General features: G+C 43.6%; 2 protein-coding genes across 6 annotated transcripts in view; one reads left to right on the top strand and one right to left on the bottom strand.

Annotated features, from left to right (window-relative positions):
• arap2 (ArfGAP with RhoGAP domain, ankyrin repeat and PH domain 2) overlaps positions 1-19,743 on the bottom strand; it is a 280,445-nt gene that overhangs the window by 122,962 nt on the left and 137,740 nt on the right. For 2 of the 5 annotated variants that reach the window (XM_044020857.1, XM_044020852.1), the window contains exon 1: positions 42-1,241. The gene's annotated coding sequence lies outside the window, so the exon portion shown is untranslated. Of the gene's footprint in view, positions 1-2; positions 22-41; positions 1,242-1,264; positions 2,872-3,330; positions 3,465-3,521; positions 3,631-19,743 lie in introns of those variants that run through there. The other 3 variants (XM_044020851.1, XM_044020850.1, XM_044020856.1) reach the window with 3 other exon arrangements.
• On the top strand, positions 3,414-11,670 carry dthd1 (death domain containing 1; the record flags this gene model as incomplete). The annotated part of the gene is made up of 9 exons (XM_044020727.1): positions 3,414-3,787; positions 4,720-5,050; positions 5,703-5,882; positions 6,273-6,496; positions 7,022-7,180; positions 9,164-9,453; positions 10,280-10,533; positions 10,623-10,680; positions 10,805-11,670. Coding segments are annotated over 9 exons (2,175 nt in total), but the record flags the coding sequence as incomplete, so codon positions are not given.

Consider the following 19,743-nt stretch of genomic DNA (forward strand, 5'->3'; position numbering starts at 1 on the left):
ACCTGGAGTAGGGAGGTCTAGGCGTCACGCGCCGATCTTACCTGCTGGTTTGAAACAGGAGTCAAAACAAAATAAATGTGTCATCCGCACAACTTGGTTGCTCTTTCTGTCATATTGTTGTGCAGCCGGCTCTGAGTTTCCCTCGCTGCGCTCGTTTCCGTTCCCCCTTGTGTCCACGCCCACTTTTGGCTGCTTGACGCACAGGTTGCAAAAGAGCACCCTGGTCCGCTGGGCTTTTCTTTAATCTCTAATCCTAACACTTTATCTCTGTAATATGAGATTCCTCTTTCACTAAACGTGTTTGTTTATTTGTTATACGGGGGAGGGGCATGTGCATGTGCATGCATGTGATCAGGAGGGAGGAGGAGGAGGTGAGGGAGGCTTTGGGAACACTGTGCCTACATGTCCCAGCTTGATCTCAAGAGCCACAGGCTGCACATTCAGCACAGAGAGGAATGCAGAAGGAAGCCTGGCACCTTCAATGAGGAGAGTCCTCAGAGGTGCATCAAGGGACTTTGGAGGCCTTGGGGGTCTGACATTGAACGAGACCCACCAGAGGATCCCTGCTGGGGCATCACACCAGTGCACTGACTCAAATTAAGATACTCCGCTATGATCAGATCAGAAAGAATCTGTTCGAGCCTCAAGTGTCCAAACCGTTACTCCAAAAACCTACAGGTCCGTCATTAACGATCACATGACAATGAAAACTGCACAAACTTGCATTTAAGACATTTTGTCCAGCTCACCGGCTCCAATTAAGCTCGCTCCCTGGTGTCTTTTTCCTGCAGTGCTCTAATCTCAAACGGCACCTTTACAGCGACTTCAAACATAAACGTGGAAAAATGGCACATTTTAAAACGCCTACATCTTTGAAAAATGTCATTGGATGTCCATGCGGGACAGGCTGGGTGCGGTCCGAGTGCCCCCTACTGACGAGCCACCGCTGCAAACCTCGATCTGAAAACAAAGGCTCGTCATACCTGCCCTTTGTCGGGGATAACATTCACCATGTAAGTGTGTACAAACAAAGTCAAACACAGGACATTGACAGGTAACGTGATGTAACAAGAAGAGGAGACGTGCAGGGAGTAAGGTGTAGGTAGAAAACAAATTGTTAGAAAAGGTAGAAAGGTTTAAGTAAGGAGTTTGGTCTGTTTGGGTTTGAATAACACATAAAAATACATCATGATATATCAAATATCATATCATGATACATATCATTGTATCATGATATGTACTGGTGCACAGTGTACCATTTTACCTTTTGCCCTGCTCACAAGTCAATCAGATAATGAGGTACAGTTTGCAAAAGGAGCCACATGGTGGCAGCAGAGCTCCACAGCACCACTGTGGGTCCTCGGCAACAATGGCTGTAATCCATTCATGCGTCTGACTCTGGACAGGTCATTCATCAATCGGAATATACAGCAATTCATGCTCTCATTAATGAACTTAACCCCAGTCTGCTTCTCTGTGGCCTGTGGGAGGAAGCTGGAGAACATGAACACACACACACACACACACACACACATATATATAAGGAGTAGAAGCAAACTCCAAACAGAAAGACTGACATTTTGTTTGCTGTGAGACAAGAGTGTGAAAAAATGCACAACATACTTCAAATTATACTTGCTTTCCCTTAAAGCTGCAGTGCGCAACCTTTTGTTATTATTCTGCCTCTGTTTTCGTTGTCGTCATGCAACGTTGCTGTCTGTTGCTGACTTCCTGTGTGCAGGACGACATGAGATGTCAAACCCGCTGCAGCGAGCGGATTTGACAGCGGCTTTTGTATTTAAAAGTCACACACTTCAGCTTTAAGTGCGATTCTTTTTGTGCACCTGCACTTCCACTATAAAAATGTCCGGGACTGTAAAATCAGGAATTCCATTGAAGTACCATAAACTTATAAACTGTGTCTGTCGCTGAGCTGCTGTTAAGCTCACAGTTTAATTCTACGTCGCTCTCCAAACGAATGAGACGGAGCATGCGTGGTGTTTTTAAAGAATATGAAGCAAAGATCGTCACCCAGTCGCTGTTTCTGAACGACTGCTGACTTCTTTCTTTTTTGTTTTTCTTTTCCTGTCGCAGTAAAACGAGCGACAGGAGAATGGAGGAGAGGGATGGAACGTCTCTGGCCCTCCCTTTGTGTCTCCCTGCCACGCCTCCAGGGGTCGCCTTGGCAACATGTTTTACTGCTGGCAGCCATATAAATACAGTGTTGGCTCCTGTAAAGTAGGATAGCTGTACACTGCAACAGTCCATGCCAAGGACACAGAATTGCAAACACGGGGGAGCCTCAAGCTTTGGATCTAAATCGAGGCCCATGAGAAAAAAAACAACTTATTTTAGTGAATACTTTTTATGTATTTCATTTCATATTTTGTGAATAGAGTAAATTGCTTTTCTGGATGCAACAAAAACCAAAAAAGGCCCTCTTGACTCTTCTATACTGTATCTTTCAGCTTCTGATGGATGGAAATCTGTATTTCAATGAAGAAATGGATGATGAGTCTCCTCATGGCACAAAGAGGGAGGACGGCCTCCCCAGCAAGTTGACTGGAACTGCTGAAGACGTCCATGCTGAGGTAAAAGCAGGTAGGAAGAGATGCATAGGAGAGGATTCAGGAGAGGAGGTGCAGACAAGGAGCGGCGAAGGGTTGCTCGGTCCAGTGGGACATGAGAAAAAGGACGAGGGAAGAGGGAGGAGCGCAGATGAAGAGCAGTGTGAGCAGAAAGCTTTGCTGGTGCTGGAGGAGATGAGGATTTTTCATTCAGAGACAGTGGCGGCGTGGAGAGATGCCCTCAGGGAGTGTGGCTGCATGTTCAACAAGTCTCCAGCAGGGGGCAGTGGTCAGCAGCTTCCGTCTACAACAGGTATGGAGATTCATTTCAAAACGGGAGAAAATTAAAACACTATTATGCAAGTTGATGAATTGGATGATGAGAGTTATTAAATAACCTAAAATGACCTCTTCAAATATTTACATATATATATATATAGGCTTGATAAACAGTTCAGTTCTCTGGTTCTGTATCAAAATCAGAATCAAATGTTGTTTTTAGTGACAATTAGTTCTTAACATACGAGGAATTTCCTTTGGTCTTTTGGTGCAGAACAAACACAGTAAAAAAAAGAAAATAACGAATAAAGATGAAAAAGACTCAGCATGAATAAAGATTAAAGCAGATTAAATCAATAAAAGAAAATCAGTTGCTTTAGAAGATTTAATAAAAAAGGAAGTAGAACAAATACAATGCAATGGTATACAATGGTATTTGCGGGAGTTGCAGTACACAACAACAACGAACAAACATCTGATTTACCTTGTCCAGATTCCTTCAGTGATCTTTTTCAGAGTGTGGTGGAGGACGTGGAGAAGATTATGCAAAAACTGAGCACAATCATAACCAAACTGGATGTTAACTGGGTGGAAGGATCTGCAGAAAGAACCTCAGCTTGTCAGGAAACCAGTGATCCGCAAACTCCGGCTGAACCTGAAGATGGCAACAGTCACCTGCGCGTCAGTGATCCACATGAAACCGAGTCCTCGGAACATCAGCGGGAAGTTGAGGAAGAGCCGTCACCGGACACTGAACAGACGGGCTGCGACGACGTGGGTGAGACTGGGGAAGAAACAGAGGTCAAAGTTCAATTGAGTGATAATGAGGATGGTGCCTCTCCAGCGAGTCACGGGGATTTACTGGCGGAGACAGAAAAGGACGAAGAGGCGAGAAACGTCAAAGTCGAGGAGGAGAAAAAGAGTGACTGGATCACAGTTGGGTAAGTTAATAAAAGCAACAAACAACAAAAGGTCTTCCTCCATGTGTTTCCTCTGTAACTGTTGGAATCATTATTCCATAACATTTATTGATGTGTGTTGGACTTCACTCTCCACATTTCATTTTATTTTTTTTTGCACAGATTTTTTCTTGAAAATAAGAGTTCTCCAAAGTTCCTGATCATAGTTTATCCACGTTTGGATTTGAATTTGGAAAGAAAAGTTCAACAACTGACATGAAAACACAGAAGGTTGTTTATCTTACGACAATTTGCCACTCGACCTTGTTATATCTCGTAAAACAAGGAAACACTTTCAGATTACTTACTAACTGAGCAAGTATTTGGCAGTTTTGTCGTCATACTAAATTAAATTTTGCTTTACATTCTTAGTCTAATAGTGCAGTGGAATCTGGTTTTGTTTGTAAAAGGTTGGAAATTAACTTCAAAACACAAGCGAAAATGAAAGTTGACCTCTTAGACAATGGCTAACAGTCTGAAAACTTAATAAATATCCACTGTGGTTTAAAGATAATATAAGGTTGTAAGATATATTACAGTTTATCAAAAGCAGAACACTATTTCACGTAATAGATTTTTAAGACAGCAGAACACATCAATAATTCTTCATCGCTTTCATTTGATCTGGCTTATGAGTCTGGACATGATTCGATTCCTTCCCCTCATTTCCCCTGTTCACTCATTCACAGTCAAACTCTCTGCAGGGATTTCTCACAAGATGCGTGCATTCTGACCACCTGGCCTCCCTGCTGTCGGCTATTTCATGCATATCACTGTCAAGTCAGTGCGCGCAGAGGGAGAGGTCAATTCTGCTTCAGTTTCTACCAGCAATGTGGCATCAAGAAAATGAATTTCTGCTTCAACTGTAAAAGTAACTTCTGCACATTTGTGTTTTTTTTTGGAAAAACGTCCAGGCTCACTGGTAAAATGGAGGACGGTGACTCACATGTGCCGGACGCATGCTTTATCAGAGCACCTGAGGGTGCGGCGGGAGGCCTGAGGTGTGACATGGCCGACGCCTGCAGCTGTCTCATGGTGACCAGCTCAGAGGAGCTGGTCAGCAGAGTGATCAGGGTCACACTTCATGGCAGAGCCAAATTCCCCTTCCCCGTGACCGTGGTCGTGCCGTTTTGTGCACGTTACCGCGGCAACTACAGGGACGTTGCTGTCAAGATAATCGATGGGGAGAGGAGGGTGAGCTACCTCACTCCTGTAGCAACGGAGGGAATATATGGAGGACAGAGGGTAAGGTCTTCTAGACTATGTTACTATCATACTACGAATATCTTAACTGTTTCTGTTTTGCAATACAGACACATTTTTATTTTTATTTTAATTGGCAACGTGATAAATGCAGGTTGTTGTTTTTTTAATAATAATAATAATAATCATTAATTCATTCATCTTCTGCCGCTTTGTCCTCCGCATGAGGGTCGCGGGCCAGAGCCACATCCACTCTCTAACCTATGGTCAATTTAGAGTGTCTAATTTACCTAATCCCCAAATCAGGGTGGGAGGAAACCAGAGAACTCAGAGTAAGCCCACACACGGGCAAACTGGGTCAGAAACCTGGGTCTTCTTGCTGCAAAGGCAAGAGTGCTAACCACTACACCAACCGGGTGGCCCCTCAATGAATCAGTGGCGAATTACAGAGTATCGTCTGCATATAGCATAACGAAAACTCACCAGGCTCTACATTAGAGCCTTGTGGTGCACCTGTTGTGATTTTTAGCATTACCGAGCTAATTAATGTACTTAATGTACATCAGGGTTCTCTTATGCCAGTGAGACTGAACATCAACGCGATGTCATTTTGAGTCAACAATGATATTATTTGAAAGATTGTGAGATTCATACACTTCGGCTGTTAAAGGTCGCTTCATCTATATCTCTGCAGGGCTCGTTTGCGGAGGTGAGAGTCTACTCCCTGGGTCTCTTTGCGGTTGTCTCCTGTCTAAAAAAAGAAAACTACACAATCCCCAGAAGAGGTTTGTCCCTAAAGCTCTCCATGGACCACCGCGTTTGCCTCAACTACCTCCCAGGAGCTTTCACTGTTCCAGTAATGGCACAAACCATGGTACATGATCAATCTGTATTCTACTTTATAGCACGTTATGTTATGGTCTGTTTGGGATGTGTTTAAAAGTCAGGGAAAAAGAAAGAGACCAATTATAAATGCACAGACTTTCATTTTTAACAGCTTTTTTGCTGCGAGGTAGGAAACAGAACAGCTGTGTTGGTTACTTAAATAGACGTATGACTCCGATCAGCTGTGCGCTAACGTCACTGCGGCAGTTTGTTGCTTGCTCTTATGTCAAAAAAACCCCAACATCTCATACTCTGCATGGCTCTCAGCGACAACGCAGCACGCCGTTGGCAACGCACAAGTGTTGGTTTAAAAAAAAGAAACTCCATCCCAACTGCTGCCTGAACAAATTCAGAACAGCTGTTTCCTCATCTGCTGCAGATCCAGCCCGTAGAAGCCATCCTCCTGGCTTCCGTCAAGTCAAGACGCGACGTCTTTCATTCAGTGGTGTCTACGAGCCCGCTGCTCGACCTCACCCACCCGACCTCGCGGCCCATGAGGAGACCCCTGACTGTGACTCTACCCTGTCCCCCAAACCCTGAAAAGAAGAGGGGCACGAGGGGACAAGGGAAACGCACGGAGCAACCCGCTTCCCCAAGAGTAAGGTAAATAAAAACTGGTTTGCCTTTGCATTCAGTCAAATCATCTGTTGTGGTGGCCCTTTAAGAGCACCTACAAAACACATGAAAACCATGGACTGTACATGAAAATTGATGTAGCAGTTAGCCACAAGGGGGCGACTGCACTAGGTTGAAAAAGAACATGGTGTGATTGGAAGTCTCTGAGAAAATCAGCCGACTTCTTGCTGGAATTATAATGTCAGTAAGACATTTTCTTGAGTAGTTAGTAGTTGTTTCGTATCTTCTTCAATCAAACATGATGATAATGTGTCCATTCAGCCATGAATCCATTGGCTATTGTTTGGGGTCAGGTACTAATATCTCAGATGACACAAACAACATAAGACAACAAAGTCTGTAAGACAACAGCACTAACCACTGATCCATGTCTGCTAAGGTTCTAAGTCATCCAGGACAGTTGGAGCTCTTGGATGAGACGTGAAGTTCACGTCTCAAGCAACCACACTGCTACGCCTCTGTGTTTGACATTAGTTTTACTGTCTCCGTCAGAATACTGGGCGCCTCTTTGACGTCCGTGAAGGAAATGTCCACTGAGCTGCTGATCGCTCTGGGTTCGCGGGACAAACAGTGGAGCGTCCTGGAGAAGGTCACAGTCAGAAGCCAGCAGAGCGGACTGGTGTCCTTCGAGCTGACAGAGAATTTCGACAGGTTTGCAACATCGGGTTTCCTCCTCCCATGCAAAAATAAATATCTGTATCTGACGTCAATAATGTATGCATTTATTTAGACGTATCGTTCTCTGTAAGGTTGATACAGATCATTTTAAAAACGGATTAGTGTGAGCATCACGTGTGACACAGGGCTGCTGTGATTTCATTCCACGCTCTGTCGACACGCGCGTTGCAATGCCAGTGTCAAAAGGGGACGTCCTCTCACACCACAAATGAGGATATAAGAAATCCTGCATCTGACCACAGAAACAAAAAAAGGGTTGGAATTCCACTACAGTGTTGACTCCTCCAGTACCTCTTCGTGTAGTGAAGGCTTTCCGTCACTTGTCGTGTTGCCTGGACGTTCGGCTGCAAGATATAAAAAAAGTTTTGGGCAACTAAAGAAAGATCTGGAGTATTTTCATATCATTGAGAAATTCTATTTTGTTAACAAGAGATAAATGTGTGTTTCCCACAAAACGCATCCGGCGCCTGAGGCCCAGGATTTGGGAGAGGATGTTTGACAGGTGCAGGAGCTCAACAGGGTTCTGGGCCATTTGCACGGCCACATCCTCATGAGGATTCCTCCAACCGCGTAGAGGAGGAAGAAGAAGTTGCCGCTGCCGATACAGAAAACTAAAAATGAGGAAACATGTCATGTTTGAGAACAATCCTTTGTGAGGTCTGACTCTCATGTGTTCCTTACTTGACAATCCGCTCTGGAGGAAAATTCAAACACAAACACAAACCACTCAAGCACCGATGGTGTTACAGGAAGACAGACACTTTAAATAGACTGGCAGCCTCCATAAAGCAAGAGTCTTACCTACAGCTCATGTGAAAGACTTTTTCCAAGGCTACATGTTAAAGCAATTACGCACTTACTATAAAATATAGAAAAACAACACTGCCTGCTACTACTACATTTGACCTTAATCCTTTTTAAAATAAAGATTAGTTCAGTTCTGTGGCTAAATCGGCTGTTTCTCGTTAGTTTGATTCAAAAATCTTTAGTTCTGGTTTCTGGGAAAGAGTCTTCAAAAGTAAAAAGTGGAAATTTGAATAAAGAACTTGAACTCACCACTTGCGCCACTTCTGATCCGCCTCTTGGTTTTTCTAATTTAGGAGGTACAACCCTTTTGTTTGAGCGTGTTTCAGTGTAAGGGGGACAGACGGCATGACAAGAAATAAATCGCAAAACGCCGCAAACAGACTTTGAGTGGGATTTCCTTTACGTAAAGGGGTTGAAAAAGAAATGGGCAGTATGGATCAGGGTGAGAGTAAATACTTTGAATTCCAGCCCGCAGCTTTTCTGTGACAGAAAATAATTGCATGTATATGGTAAAATGTCTGCTGGGAAATAATAGGCAGCTACCCTGGAAAAAAAACTGTAAATTTCCATTTTGCAGGCTTTGCAGGTTTAGCATTTTATTTTGAAACTTCTATAGGTGGCTACCACAGGAAACACACCTGAAGGGATGTTTTTAAAGTGTCACCTATACAGTTAAATACTGTATTTATACAGGGAAAGGTTACTACATCACAGTGATATGACAGCACCACTGCTGAAAATACTCCTTAATCACAGTAATTTATGGCTTAACTGTGAAATTATCTGTAAAAAACCCTCAAGATATAGTCAATTTACAATAGTGTTCCTATAAAATTAAGCTATATCTCATGCAAGTAGAATCCAGTACTATTTTACAGTACACCTGTTTAAAAAAGGGAATATTAGTTTTAGATTGTGAACTGATTCTTTCATAAGAAAGAAACCTCATTATTTCCCTTCTGAGCTTTAATAACTTTCACTAGAATACATGTTTTTTTAATCTAAATCTAAGTCTCTGCAGGGAATATTAAATGTACTGGGGATAGCATGAATTATATATTCTGTCTTAAGTGTATTAAGTCTAACAGATAACAGACTCATCTCTTCACTGAGCTCGTCTTCTTACCGTCGGTGTCCCCCTCTCCTCAGACTGTTGGTGGTTCGCCTCCTCTCACCACTGCAGCCTTGTCACCTCGTGTCACTGGCGGAGGAGCTGGAGGAGTCGGTCGGCTGCCACGGGGTCACGGTCGTCCTCCAGCGGCGGCAGGATGACCCTCACACCGCTCTGGTGGCTGCGCTGCCCAGCAGAGACCTCAGCTGGGAGCTGAACAAACTGAGAGCGCGGGGCAACGGCGGCCTCCTGGAGACCTCGTCCGATATCTCCATGTGCGAGGGAGACCAGCTTCTACTGCGGTTCAGTGGCAACATCACCTCCACAAGTATGGAGTGAAGCCACGACACAGACATTCATATCTTGCTGCTCATGTAGTTGCTGATGCTGATCCACAACCTGGTCCTAATGACCTCAATGATTCCCTGACATTTTCCTGTACTTACCCAGCATGGATTGATCCTCTTGTTTTCCAGATAATAGCATTAAAGTCAAAGCTTAGGGCTTTTGCACGACTTAATTACCAGAGTCACACATACAACTATAAATAGATATTGTAGTGCAGAATATGCAAGGTTTGTTTAGGTTGTGCCATTATGAATTAGTATTATTATTGTTGTTTAATGTAATTATCCAGATGTCCTTGTGTCCCATGAGATGTGGAACCACACGTTGGTTACCATACGCGCACCTTCTTAGAAAGAGCACAGTCCATCTTCTACCGCTTTATCCTCCACATGAGGTCACATGTAACGTGTCAATCTCAGCTAACATGGGGCGGTAGGCAAGGTACACCCTGGACAGTTCGCCAGTCCATCACAGGGCCACTAGGGGTCGCTCGCGGACCACCAGTGGTCCGGGAACCACACTTTGAGAAAGGCTGCACTACAGCAACCAACCGTGTGGCCCCAATGACAGGACTACTCCACATACTCCTCCCTTTCCCGAGCCTGTCAGGAAACTACGGTGGCCTTCGCATACCAGAAAGGATTTATTTCTTATTTGTTGGCAGCTCCAAAAAAAACAAAAAAACTGTCAATCTTTCTCACACTCCGTTGCTTCCCTGCCAAAACAAATTATAGACCAGCTATTATATATATATAAGTTTTGTGTCTTCCGTTTTTATCCATTCTATCGTTTGTTTGTGTCAATAGGGAGTCGTGGTGACCAAAACGACGTCCCACTCGAGCGACTCACCTTCCACACTCAGCGCATGAATCACCTCCAGGTGCATCTCACTGAAGTGGACCCGTTTGGGAACTACAGCTCCCCTCACTATAAAGGCACGGCGCTCTTTTATAAAGTGACCAGGGGTGAGCTGCAGTGGCGGGGCGACACGGCGGCCGTCCCCAAGGACGCAACGCGCCGGGGGGATCCCGTGTGCGCGCTGCCTCTGACTTTACCCAAGGTGAAAGAGTGTTAAAAGTCTCCAAATGTGCTTTGTACTTTCACAATAAAAGCCCACTCCATCATGGTTTCAGTTTGATGTCTTTTCAGAGAGCGAGGAGCATAAATCGGCCTGTCGCGGCGAGGGTGAAGTTGTGTGAGGAGACAGGTGTGTGTGGGCACTATGCCACTATACAATTTACATTTAAAAATAGGAATATGTCAGCAACATTTGCCTCAGATGTTGTCGTTTCAATGACATTGATCCTTTGAACCTCTTTCTCACCCAGCAGACGCCCTGTCAGACTCTCTTCTTCTCTGGCTGGCCGGGGAGCTTTCAGAGGAGGAAACAGTAGCGCTGGTGTCGTCCCTGCGTCTCCGTCGCAGCACCGCACAGCTGGTGAAGCTGCGGGCTGGTGACAGCGTGTCCATGCAGGCCTTCCACATCCTGGCCATGTGGAGGAGAGGACAACCAGCTCACCCCCACCAGCCCAAGGCCTCTCATTTGGCTCAGTGCCTGGCAAAGAGCGGCCGGCCAGACCTGGCCCGAGAGCTGCTGCTGCGGCAGGCTGCAGCCGACAGGCAACAGGCTCATTGAAATTGGGGGAAATCACATTGGTTTTCAATGCTTCTGTGTGCAACAGGGAGGCCACATGAGTTGCCTGCAATGCTTGGTTTAATCCACAAGGGGGCAGCATTGGTCTATTAGAGTTTGTGCTCTTTTCAACATGATTCAAAGTTCATTTTGCTTAAAACGTATTAATCTGTCCTGTCTTGTTAAACATCTTCTACCTCTTATCATTTATTGACTTAACAATGATAATAGGGGGTGACGGACTGTAACCCAATGATAGAGCAAGTCACTAATATGTGTATCTGGGATCAACTACATGTATAATACAGACCATTTACCATTTAATTATGATGCTATTTCATATAACTGTATATAAAAAAACACATGTAGACTACTGGATGCTGAACAAAGTCCCGTTTTGAAGCCTCAAGTGAGTTTTTGCAACAAGAAATATAAAGATATAATTTTGTAATATTCTCTCTAAAGCGCAATATCATTTATTCTACTGACGAAGACCTGAAACTAGCGATCACAGGTACATTTTTACTGATATTATAAATCAAGTGAAAGTTATTTTTGCAACCAGCGGAGTCGCCCCCTGGTGGCTTTACTTTTTTTTTTTTTTAAATCAGAAGGTTTCATTGTACTCCAATACACAGACGTTCAATAACTGCAGGTTCACAGAATAATAAGACACTGAGAAACATGGTCATACACTCACAGTCAACCAAAGACCTCATGATACAATACAATTATGTCCATTACAGTCATTTATAATTGATCATTTACTTCAAACGACATATTGCTGTGAAATAAACGTGCCGTACATGTCCAGATGACTCAATTTTGGATTGTTACATTACAATACTGTATGTGTTTTGTCGTATTGGGTCTGTATTCATTTTCTCGGGATACTTTCAATTTTTGGAGGCATTCATCACTGTCAACACCTTCATTTTTCACTTCATTTTGGGCGGACATTTGAACAAACGCCACGACACAGACGCCATGTCCTCTTTAAGACTCGATGGAGTCTGTGGATGATGACTGAAGCTTTTCTTGCGGCAAACTAAAAACTCAGTTTTCTCTTATGCAAGTTCCAAAACTTGATAAATATATGTATATTTGCGGGTTGTCTTTTTGTTGTTGTTGTTTTTTACTGGATATTTTGTATGCGTAGGCATTTAAAATATAGATTTTAAATGCGTTTGTGGGGGTTAAAGTAGTGGAGAAAATATGGTGGTACACTGTATTTAGCAGCTAATCTGGTCCATTCAAACATATTATAAAGCCTCATTTTTCGTGTTTTTCCTGTAAATAATTAATGTAAATGTGAACTTTACTTAGGGCAGGAGCAAGCAGTTTGATTATTAACATCCAATGACTCACAGACATGGGTTTAGTCTTCTTCCCACTCCTTTTCAAATATGTTAACCCTTAGAACACAGAGCATTTCGGCTGCTTTCTCCCATTATTACGTTTAAACATACAGTTTATGCAGAGGCTATACGAACGTGCAATATAGAGTTTCTTATATCCTTGTTCAGCACAACCTAGAGGCAATATGATGAAAGAAAAAGGTTCATTTTCACCAACTATATAAACACACTTGTCCAAAACCTACTCAAAGCGTTCAAAATCGGATTGAATTTGTGAAATATGGAAACACGTCACATTTCAAATTTCGCTTGGCTCATTTCTTTGAACAAAAAGAAAAGAAAAACAGTCAATTTTGTGACTTATGCTCAGTTATTGTTACTTGTCACGACTAAAACGGCGATATAAAATGAATCATAACATGAACGGAAACCCAATTTATTAAAGCCTGAATATGTGACCTATAAGAAGAAACCCCCAGGATGTCGTTTCTTGTGTTTTAACATGTACGAAATCACACACTTCAGCGCTTCACTTATGATAATCGTGTCATATGTCTGAAAGCAACAAGGCTGCTAACAAAACAAAGAGACCACGTTGTGTTCCGTCAGAAAACTGAAGAGCTCTGTGTCTTCTTAATGTCGTTCACTGTTTTTTTTTCCCTTTTTCATCCGTCTTCAGAGCCTCACGCTCCAGCTGCGTGACATTCTGTAGGCCCAGAGCACAAGTATGGGGGTAATGATCGATGCCATGTGTCCAGGTTGGGGGGTGAGGGACTCCCCGTGGTGACAGAGAAGACCGCCCTCTGCTGGGGTGGGGGTGGGGGACAGTTAATGAAGTATGAAATGGTAACAGGTGGAGGTGACGGATTAAACAGGATGATCCTTCTGTGGCGGACAAAAAGGTGGCGTTTCCAGCCGGCTGTTTTTTGTTCGCGCGTTCAATCTGGGGCAAACACTCCTGTGTCTTCAAGGAATATTTCACCGTTGGAAAGATGAACGTCTATTAAAGCTGGGTCATCGACGTAGTAGAAATGTGAAATATTACGTGAAGCAAGTGCCTCGTTGGCCGAGAGAGGCAGAAAAATGTCATTTTGGCTCACGTAGATGAGCGGCAACAACTCCCAGCATGCACTGCGCTGTCTCAATCTTCGAAGCAGACAGCGCTAGTCGTGTAAACACACAAATCCCTGCGAGGAATTAAATATATAATAAATATAAAGATACAAAACAAAATACTCGCCCCACCCGCCGGCTTCTAGTTTTCACTGAAATGATCGTTAGCGTTCTCAGTTTACTCTGCAGGGCAAGAGCCGGTTAGCATAACTGCTAGCAAAGATGGCGGACACAGTGTTTACATCCTAAAAAGTGTGGAACTGGCGTTGTAGTTTGCCAAACGTTGGAAAGGGGAAAACAGATTTTTTTACAGGTAAAAAAAAATAGTACTGCTATCTTAGCAATACAAAGCCACATGTAAGTATTCCTTTAAATGTCACTGGAGCTTATTCACTTCCGTTAGAGAGAGAGAACAAAATGGTGACAGACACAAAAAAGTAATGCATGCCGAGGGACATGAGGAGGAGGCGGCGGCTCTCCGTTCCATTAATACTCTGCCTGACCTTACAAGGCGGTGAGGGCAGTGTTATGACGCGAGGTGGCTTCAGTCGGTCAGACCCTATGTTCAGCTACCTGAACGGGCCCAAAAAACATCGAGGTCGTACTGAAGGACCAGGTTTTTCTGGTTTTTCTGGCCTCAAGACGACAGTGTCAGGATTCATCAGGATCAAACAGTGAAACAAACGGAGGGAGCAGGAGTCATAGGTTTCACACAAGAAATGACAACCGCAGACCCACAACCATCCAACTCCGTCATAAAAACAAAAGAAGAGAAATTCCATGCAGTATCGATATGAATATTTGGGCTTTTTATTTTCCACATTTCTTTCAGAATATGACATTTTCATACACTGAGTGACTGTCCGCTCTCACAAATGACAAATATAATGTTGACAGTGCATTCACGGACCCACTTGCTGTCATACAGTAGTCCACGACTCAGCAGCTGGAGACAAGAAATTGGCTGGTTTACTTATTCAAAAATAATAGAAAGTGCGACAGAAATGAGAGTAAAAATCGTCAGGAACATTATGTTGGGCAGAAAATGTCATCCTGTCATGATATACTGTATATATACTGCAATATTATGAGTTGGGTCATGATGGGCGGGGGGCGAAGTCTGAATAAACGTAAAAATAACATAAGCACGGACAGAAAATACTCCACTACATTTCCTCTAACTAGCTTTGTTACTCGCTACTACCAAATAAAATCAGAAGAAGAAGAGTTGGTATCGTCCTGTATGAATACAGCGATTTTCTAGTCTTGATGAACTGCCATTCAGCCATTCACACACCTTTTATACCCATTCACACGCTAGCTCAAGGACAAATATAGACTAGCAGGGCCAGGAATCGAACCCACAACCTTTCAGTTGAAAGAAGTACATTCAGTACATTTCGTATCAGAAAATTACATCGGTACAGTTAATGTTATGTTATTTTAAGACTTAAAGGAATACTTCACCGATTTGCATTTAGCTTTGTATTACTTGTATTTGTACAGCACAGTAACACTATCCCTATTCTAGTAAATGCAAATCGGGGAAGTATTCCTTTAAGTAATATTAAAAAAAAGTGACGTCAACATCTACCAAAGTCATTTTCTGAGAGTAACTTGCAACATTTGCACAATAGCTTTATAATAGCAGATTTTCCTCTCCCATTTTTCTTTTCTTTAACCTTCCCTCTTTCCTTAATGTCTTCCCTTCTATTATCCCCCTGCTTCACACTTAGGTGGGGCTATTGCGCCTATATTTCTCTCTCAAACTCTTTACACCCCTGCTTGCTGTTATCTCCCCCATCATTCTTCCTTTTTTCCCCTCAGTCTGATTCTAAAAGGACACGTGTGGCATCACTAGCAGGAGAGTTTTGTGTCTGGAGAGTGTGTGCCAGAGGGGGGTATCATTAGTGTGGCGCAGGGCCATCACACACACACACACACACACACACACACACACACATTGAGGGCTCTGCTCAAGGTAAATGTCACAGAGGGGGCTCCCACAGTGCCAGGCAATCGTTTCCGCTCTCATTTTATCTCCCTTCTCTCCCCCAATACATTATTGAAAAGGCCACGCAGCAAGGCACTCTGGGTGGTTGCCCATCATCCAGCGAGGGTGGATACCGACGGGATGATGAGGTGAGGTATTCCCACGAAGTGTCAGCAATGCATAAAGAGATTCTGATTAAAACCTCCTCTTGTTTCATCATTCATTTCATCATCCGCCTCGTCTTCGCTTCTCAAAGCTGTCAAGGTTGAAACAGTCTGATGCGGCGAAGGCGTTAAGAAAGAGCTGTCGCAGCTCATGTTGATAGGTTCTCAGACCATAATATTCATCGCTTTCTTACCGTCACGCAAAGATTGCACTTACGGCAAACAAATGAATCGGGTGAGCCTTTAAAGCAGAGGCCTCAAACTCGCGGCCTGTGGGCCACATGCGGCCCTCCAATTGATTTCATCATAAATACATTTCTATTGGAAACTATACATCGTTCCGTGTCGACACACATGCTTTTATTTTGAAGTTTTGTGAAACATCATCTCAAGGCTATAGCATGATGAAAAAAAAAAGCATGATATCGTTTCACTCTCTCTCCTGTCATGTCTGTCCATTCAGAATGTAGACACTCTGCCCCCTGCTGGAGTCCAGCTGAATAGCAACTCATCCCTGTCTTCCATCTTTCAGCCTTTCTTATTGATTTTTTTTCTCCCAGCGAGGACTTTGCAGGCCGGAAAAAACAAAACCAGGGGCCGTATCCAGCCTGGGGGGCCATATGTTGTTCCCATGTGTGAAATAAATACGAATATAGTAGGGCAAGTGTGTCAAGACCCCTGGGTTACTTATTGAGTTTGTGTTTTAGTATTGTTCTTTGTTTTCCTTTGGGTTTAGTTCTTTGCTTCTAGTTTTCTGTTTACCTTGTTAGTTTCCAATTTTATATTGTAGTTTTGCCTTGTGTGTGTGTACCTTTGTTAGTTTAACTTGTTTACCTGTCCATGGTTCCCGTGTTCTGTGAGTATTTCTGTATTGTTTTCACCTCTTTCGTTTAGTTTTATTTGTTTTAAAAGATTATTTTGTTTCGGTCCAGCATTTGGGTCTCAAAAATGTGTGCTTCAGTGTGGTTTTTAAAATCCTGCAGCTGAGAAACATCCATTGAAGAGGGCAAATTAGTGTTTTTTGTTTTAAAAAAAAAGTCCAATCAAAAGGCATAAAAAGAGAGGCAAACTCATCAACTGCTCGTCTAAAAACAGAAGGTTTTTGCCGTTTATCGAAGGACCTTGCATGTCTGATAAAGCGGGACCATTTTGGTGTGTAGAGATGAAAACAGTTTCTTATATTCAGGGGAAAAAAGAGAGGAAAAAAAACGACGTACAAAATGCCTGGAAATCCATACCGTGAATCAAGGGTCTGTTCTATATCTGAGTGGATATACTGCTGTGAGAGCACGCTCCATGTCCTGTGGGTGCGGCGGATCATTGTGTGGTGAGTGAAAAATGAAGACAGCTCCTGTGTGGCTGCCCGTTCACACAAAAACAAGGATAGATCAAATCTCGGGGGGTGATTCTCTGACTCACACTCTGGCCCTGACTTCATCCCTGTGTGTGTGTGTGTGTGTGTGTAGGTGTGGATATGTGCATGGCAGGGAAGCAGGCTGAAGTGCACTGGTCCATGGAAAACTCTTCATTTGTCCCTCATTTCAGTGGCAGACTGGGCCCCTGGGGGCCTGATTTTTTATTGCGAGACGACAGAGAGCCATGACTAACACTGAGGGAACTTCATTTAAATCTTTCCACCCCATTCGGAATATTTCAAATCTATTTACATGCATGTTGAAGGTGTTGCTAGTCATGGCTCCTCACTGTTTTTCCTGTTTGATACTGAGTCTGGTGGGGGAATCGACGTGAAGAGGGCAGGGATGGAGATCCTGGAAAAACTGGTCAAGCAGGCTACATTTTGAATTCAAAAGTCCAAGCTCCTTTCTTCAGACTAATAAGTTAAGCCGATGAGCTGACGCCAGCAGTGCGAAAGTGTGCGTTTGGTATGAACGCACACGTAAGTCTACGTCATGACAATGCCTATGGGACCATGGGATCAAACCACCGGACTTGTGGTTGGAGAGCAACCACATTACAAGATCAACCATTTAGAGCTGAAGTGAAGCGGAAAGCCAAATTTTTTTCCCTGGAGATATTTTAACCAGTTAAGTGCCAGAAATCACTTAACACCTCAGACTGACGGATGGTAGCTCTCAGAGAACTATAACGGTGAGTTAGCGCGTCTCTGAAATACACTCATGAGGCGATCATGCCCATGAGGAGATCATTTCAACCACAGCAACCAAATGCAAAACATTGTCCAAATCATTGTCCAAGTATTCAAGCACCACATGCAGCTCATCCCTAATTGTCTTCACGTTGATTTCAAAGGCGCACGTGTCTGCGCGTGGACGCGCGGGGCTCATGTGTGCAGACAGGTGCGACTCGGGCAGCAAACATGGCCTTGTTGGCCATTTTCTGATGGAACTAAATTGGTATTGTTTACTCTGGAAATCCCTCCAAGATTGCGTGTGATGTTGTGAGACAGAGTGGGAGGGCGGATAAAATTGGGTGAAAAAAGCTTGGGATGATGGCGAGAGGAATGGAGGGGAGGGGAGGTGGCAAAGAGGTGCTGGCGTGATGATGGAAGACCGAATAAACAGGGAGATGGGACGAGAAGAGGGTGCGACGTGATGGGAGAGGGTGAGACGTGAGGGAGAGAAGGTGTTGCAACCGTGTGTCCGCCGGAGTGTGAAAGCGCCATGACATACGGAGGGTGTGTTTCTACACACGGGCACAACGCAAGGGGAGAGGAATGGACTTTATTTGACCTTCAAGCACACACACACCTACAGAGGGAAAACACTCGGGCTCTCGGGATCTTTGCAGGGTTAAAAAGTCAAAAGCATTGAACTGCTTGGCATCTCCCGACAGACAGTCATATTTTCCCCATGAAAACACATGACACTAACATAACGGTGAAACACATGTTAACTATACAAGGCTTTCAAGCTCTCGACTAACACAGAAACTACATAATTTGATATTTGGTCTATTTATGACATCCCTCAATTTTTAAATTGATTTGTCTCGTTTATTGTCTGTCTTAGCATTCATAGAAAATACTGCACAATCCAACCATTAAATGTATATAAAAACTCATCATAGTCTAACCGGGAAGGAGCAATATTTTAAATACCCAGCAGGGGGCGACTCTAATGGTGGGTGAAAATAACTTGAATTTGAAAGTCTATTGCAGAAATGAGCTTCGACTTCCCACTTTCCTGGAGAGTTAATGGTCTTAAATACGAGTTCCAGGTCTTTTTCAACATAACGCGATGACGATTCTGTAAATTGTATTCCCTCCTTGAGAAGAGAACAGAAGATGATGCATATGAGTGGAGCCTGCATGGTCGCAAGTGGCGTGTGTGAATTCTGCTTTCAGAACCTGACATAGCGCGGGGCGAATTGCAAATCTCGAGGCGTCACAATGGAAGTACATTTTGCAAGCCATTTTAGGCTGAAAAGAAGAAAAAAAACCCTGCAGCTGCAGACTGAGGTTTAAATTGGGTGCCAAATGCACTATTCAGTCTGATAAAACTGGATGTCAGACTGTCTGAAACATGACATTTCTAAAAATGGTGACATTTCTGCACCTTGGCAGCACAGATGTATGATTTGTCTAAAGCAACTATCTGACTAAAGCCGTGGATTAGATCTGTCTGTCTGTCTGTCTGTCCTCTTTATTCTTCAGCGTTATATTCCCCGCCCATCACAATGCGTGTGACATGAATAATTGAAGCAAGCTCTTTGAACCACGGCTTCCAATCTCCACCGTGTTCATATGTTGCGATTATTCATGCCTGTGTCTTCTGGGGCTGTGAAGGAATGAGTGGGATTTTACAAATAGAAGATCCGGTTCAGGTAGATGAGTGAAAAACAACGAACATCCTTATGATATTGTTTAATTTCTTACTTACATCTGGCGTCGTATGACAATCGGGGTATTTTCTGGCAGTGTGAAGGTGTTGGATACGGCACTGCGGGTGACCTTGCAGCCAAAATGTGGCCACTGGAGCGAAGGTGACGGTTGAGTTTCCGGGTAAACTGATTCATTGTGTTCCACTTT

The sequence above is a fragment of the Solea senegalensis genome, linkage group LG3 (assembly GCF_019176455.1).
Source record: "Solea senegalensis isolate Sse05_10M linkage group LG3, IFAPA_SoseM_1, whole genome shotgun sequence".
NCBI classification, from domain to species: Eukaryota; Metazoa; Chordata; class Actinopteri; order Pleuronectiformes; family Soleidae; genus Solea; species Solea senegalensis.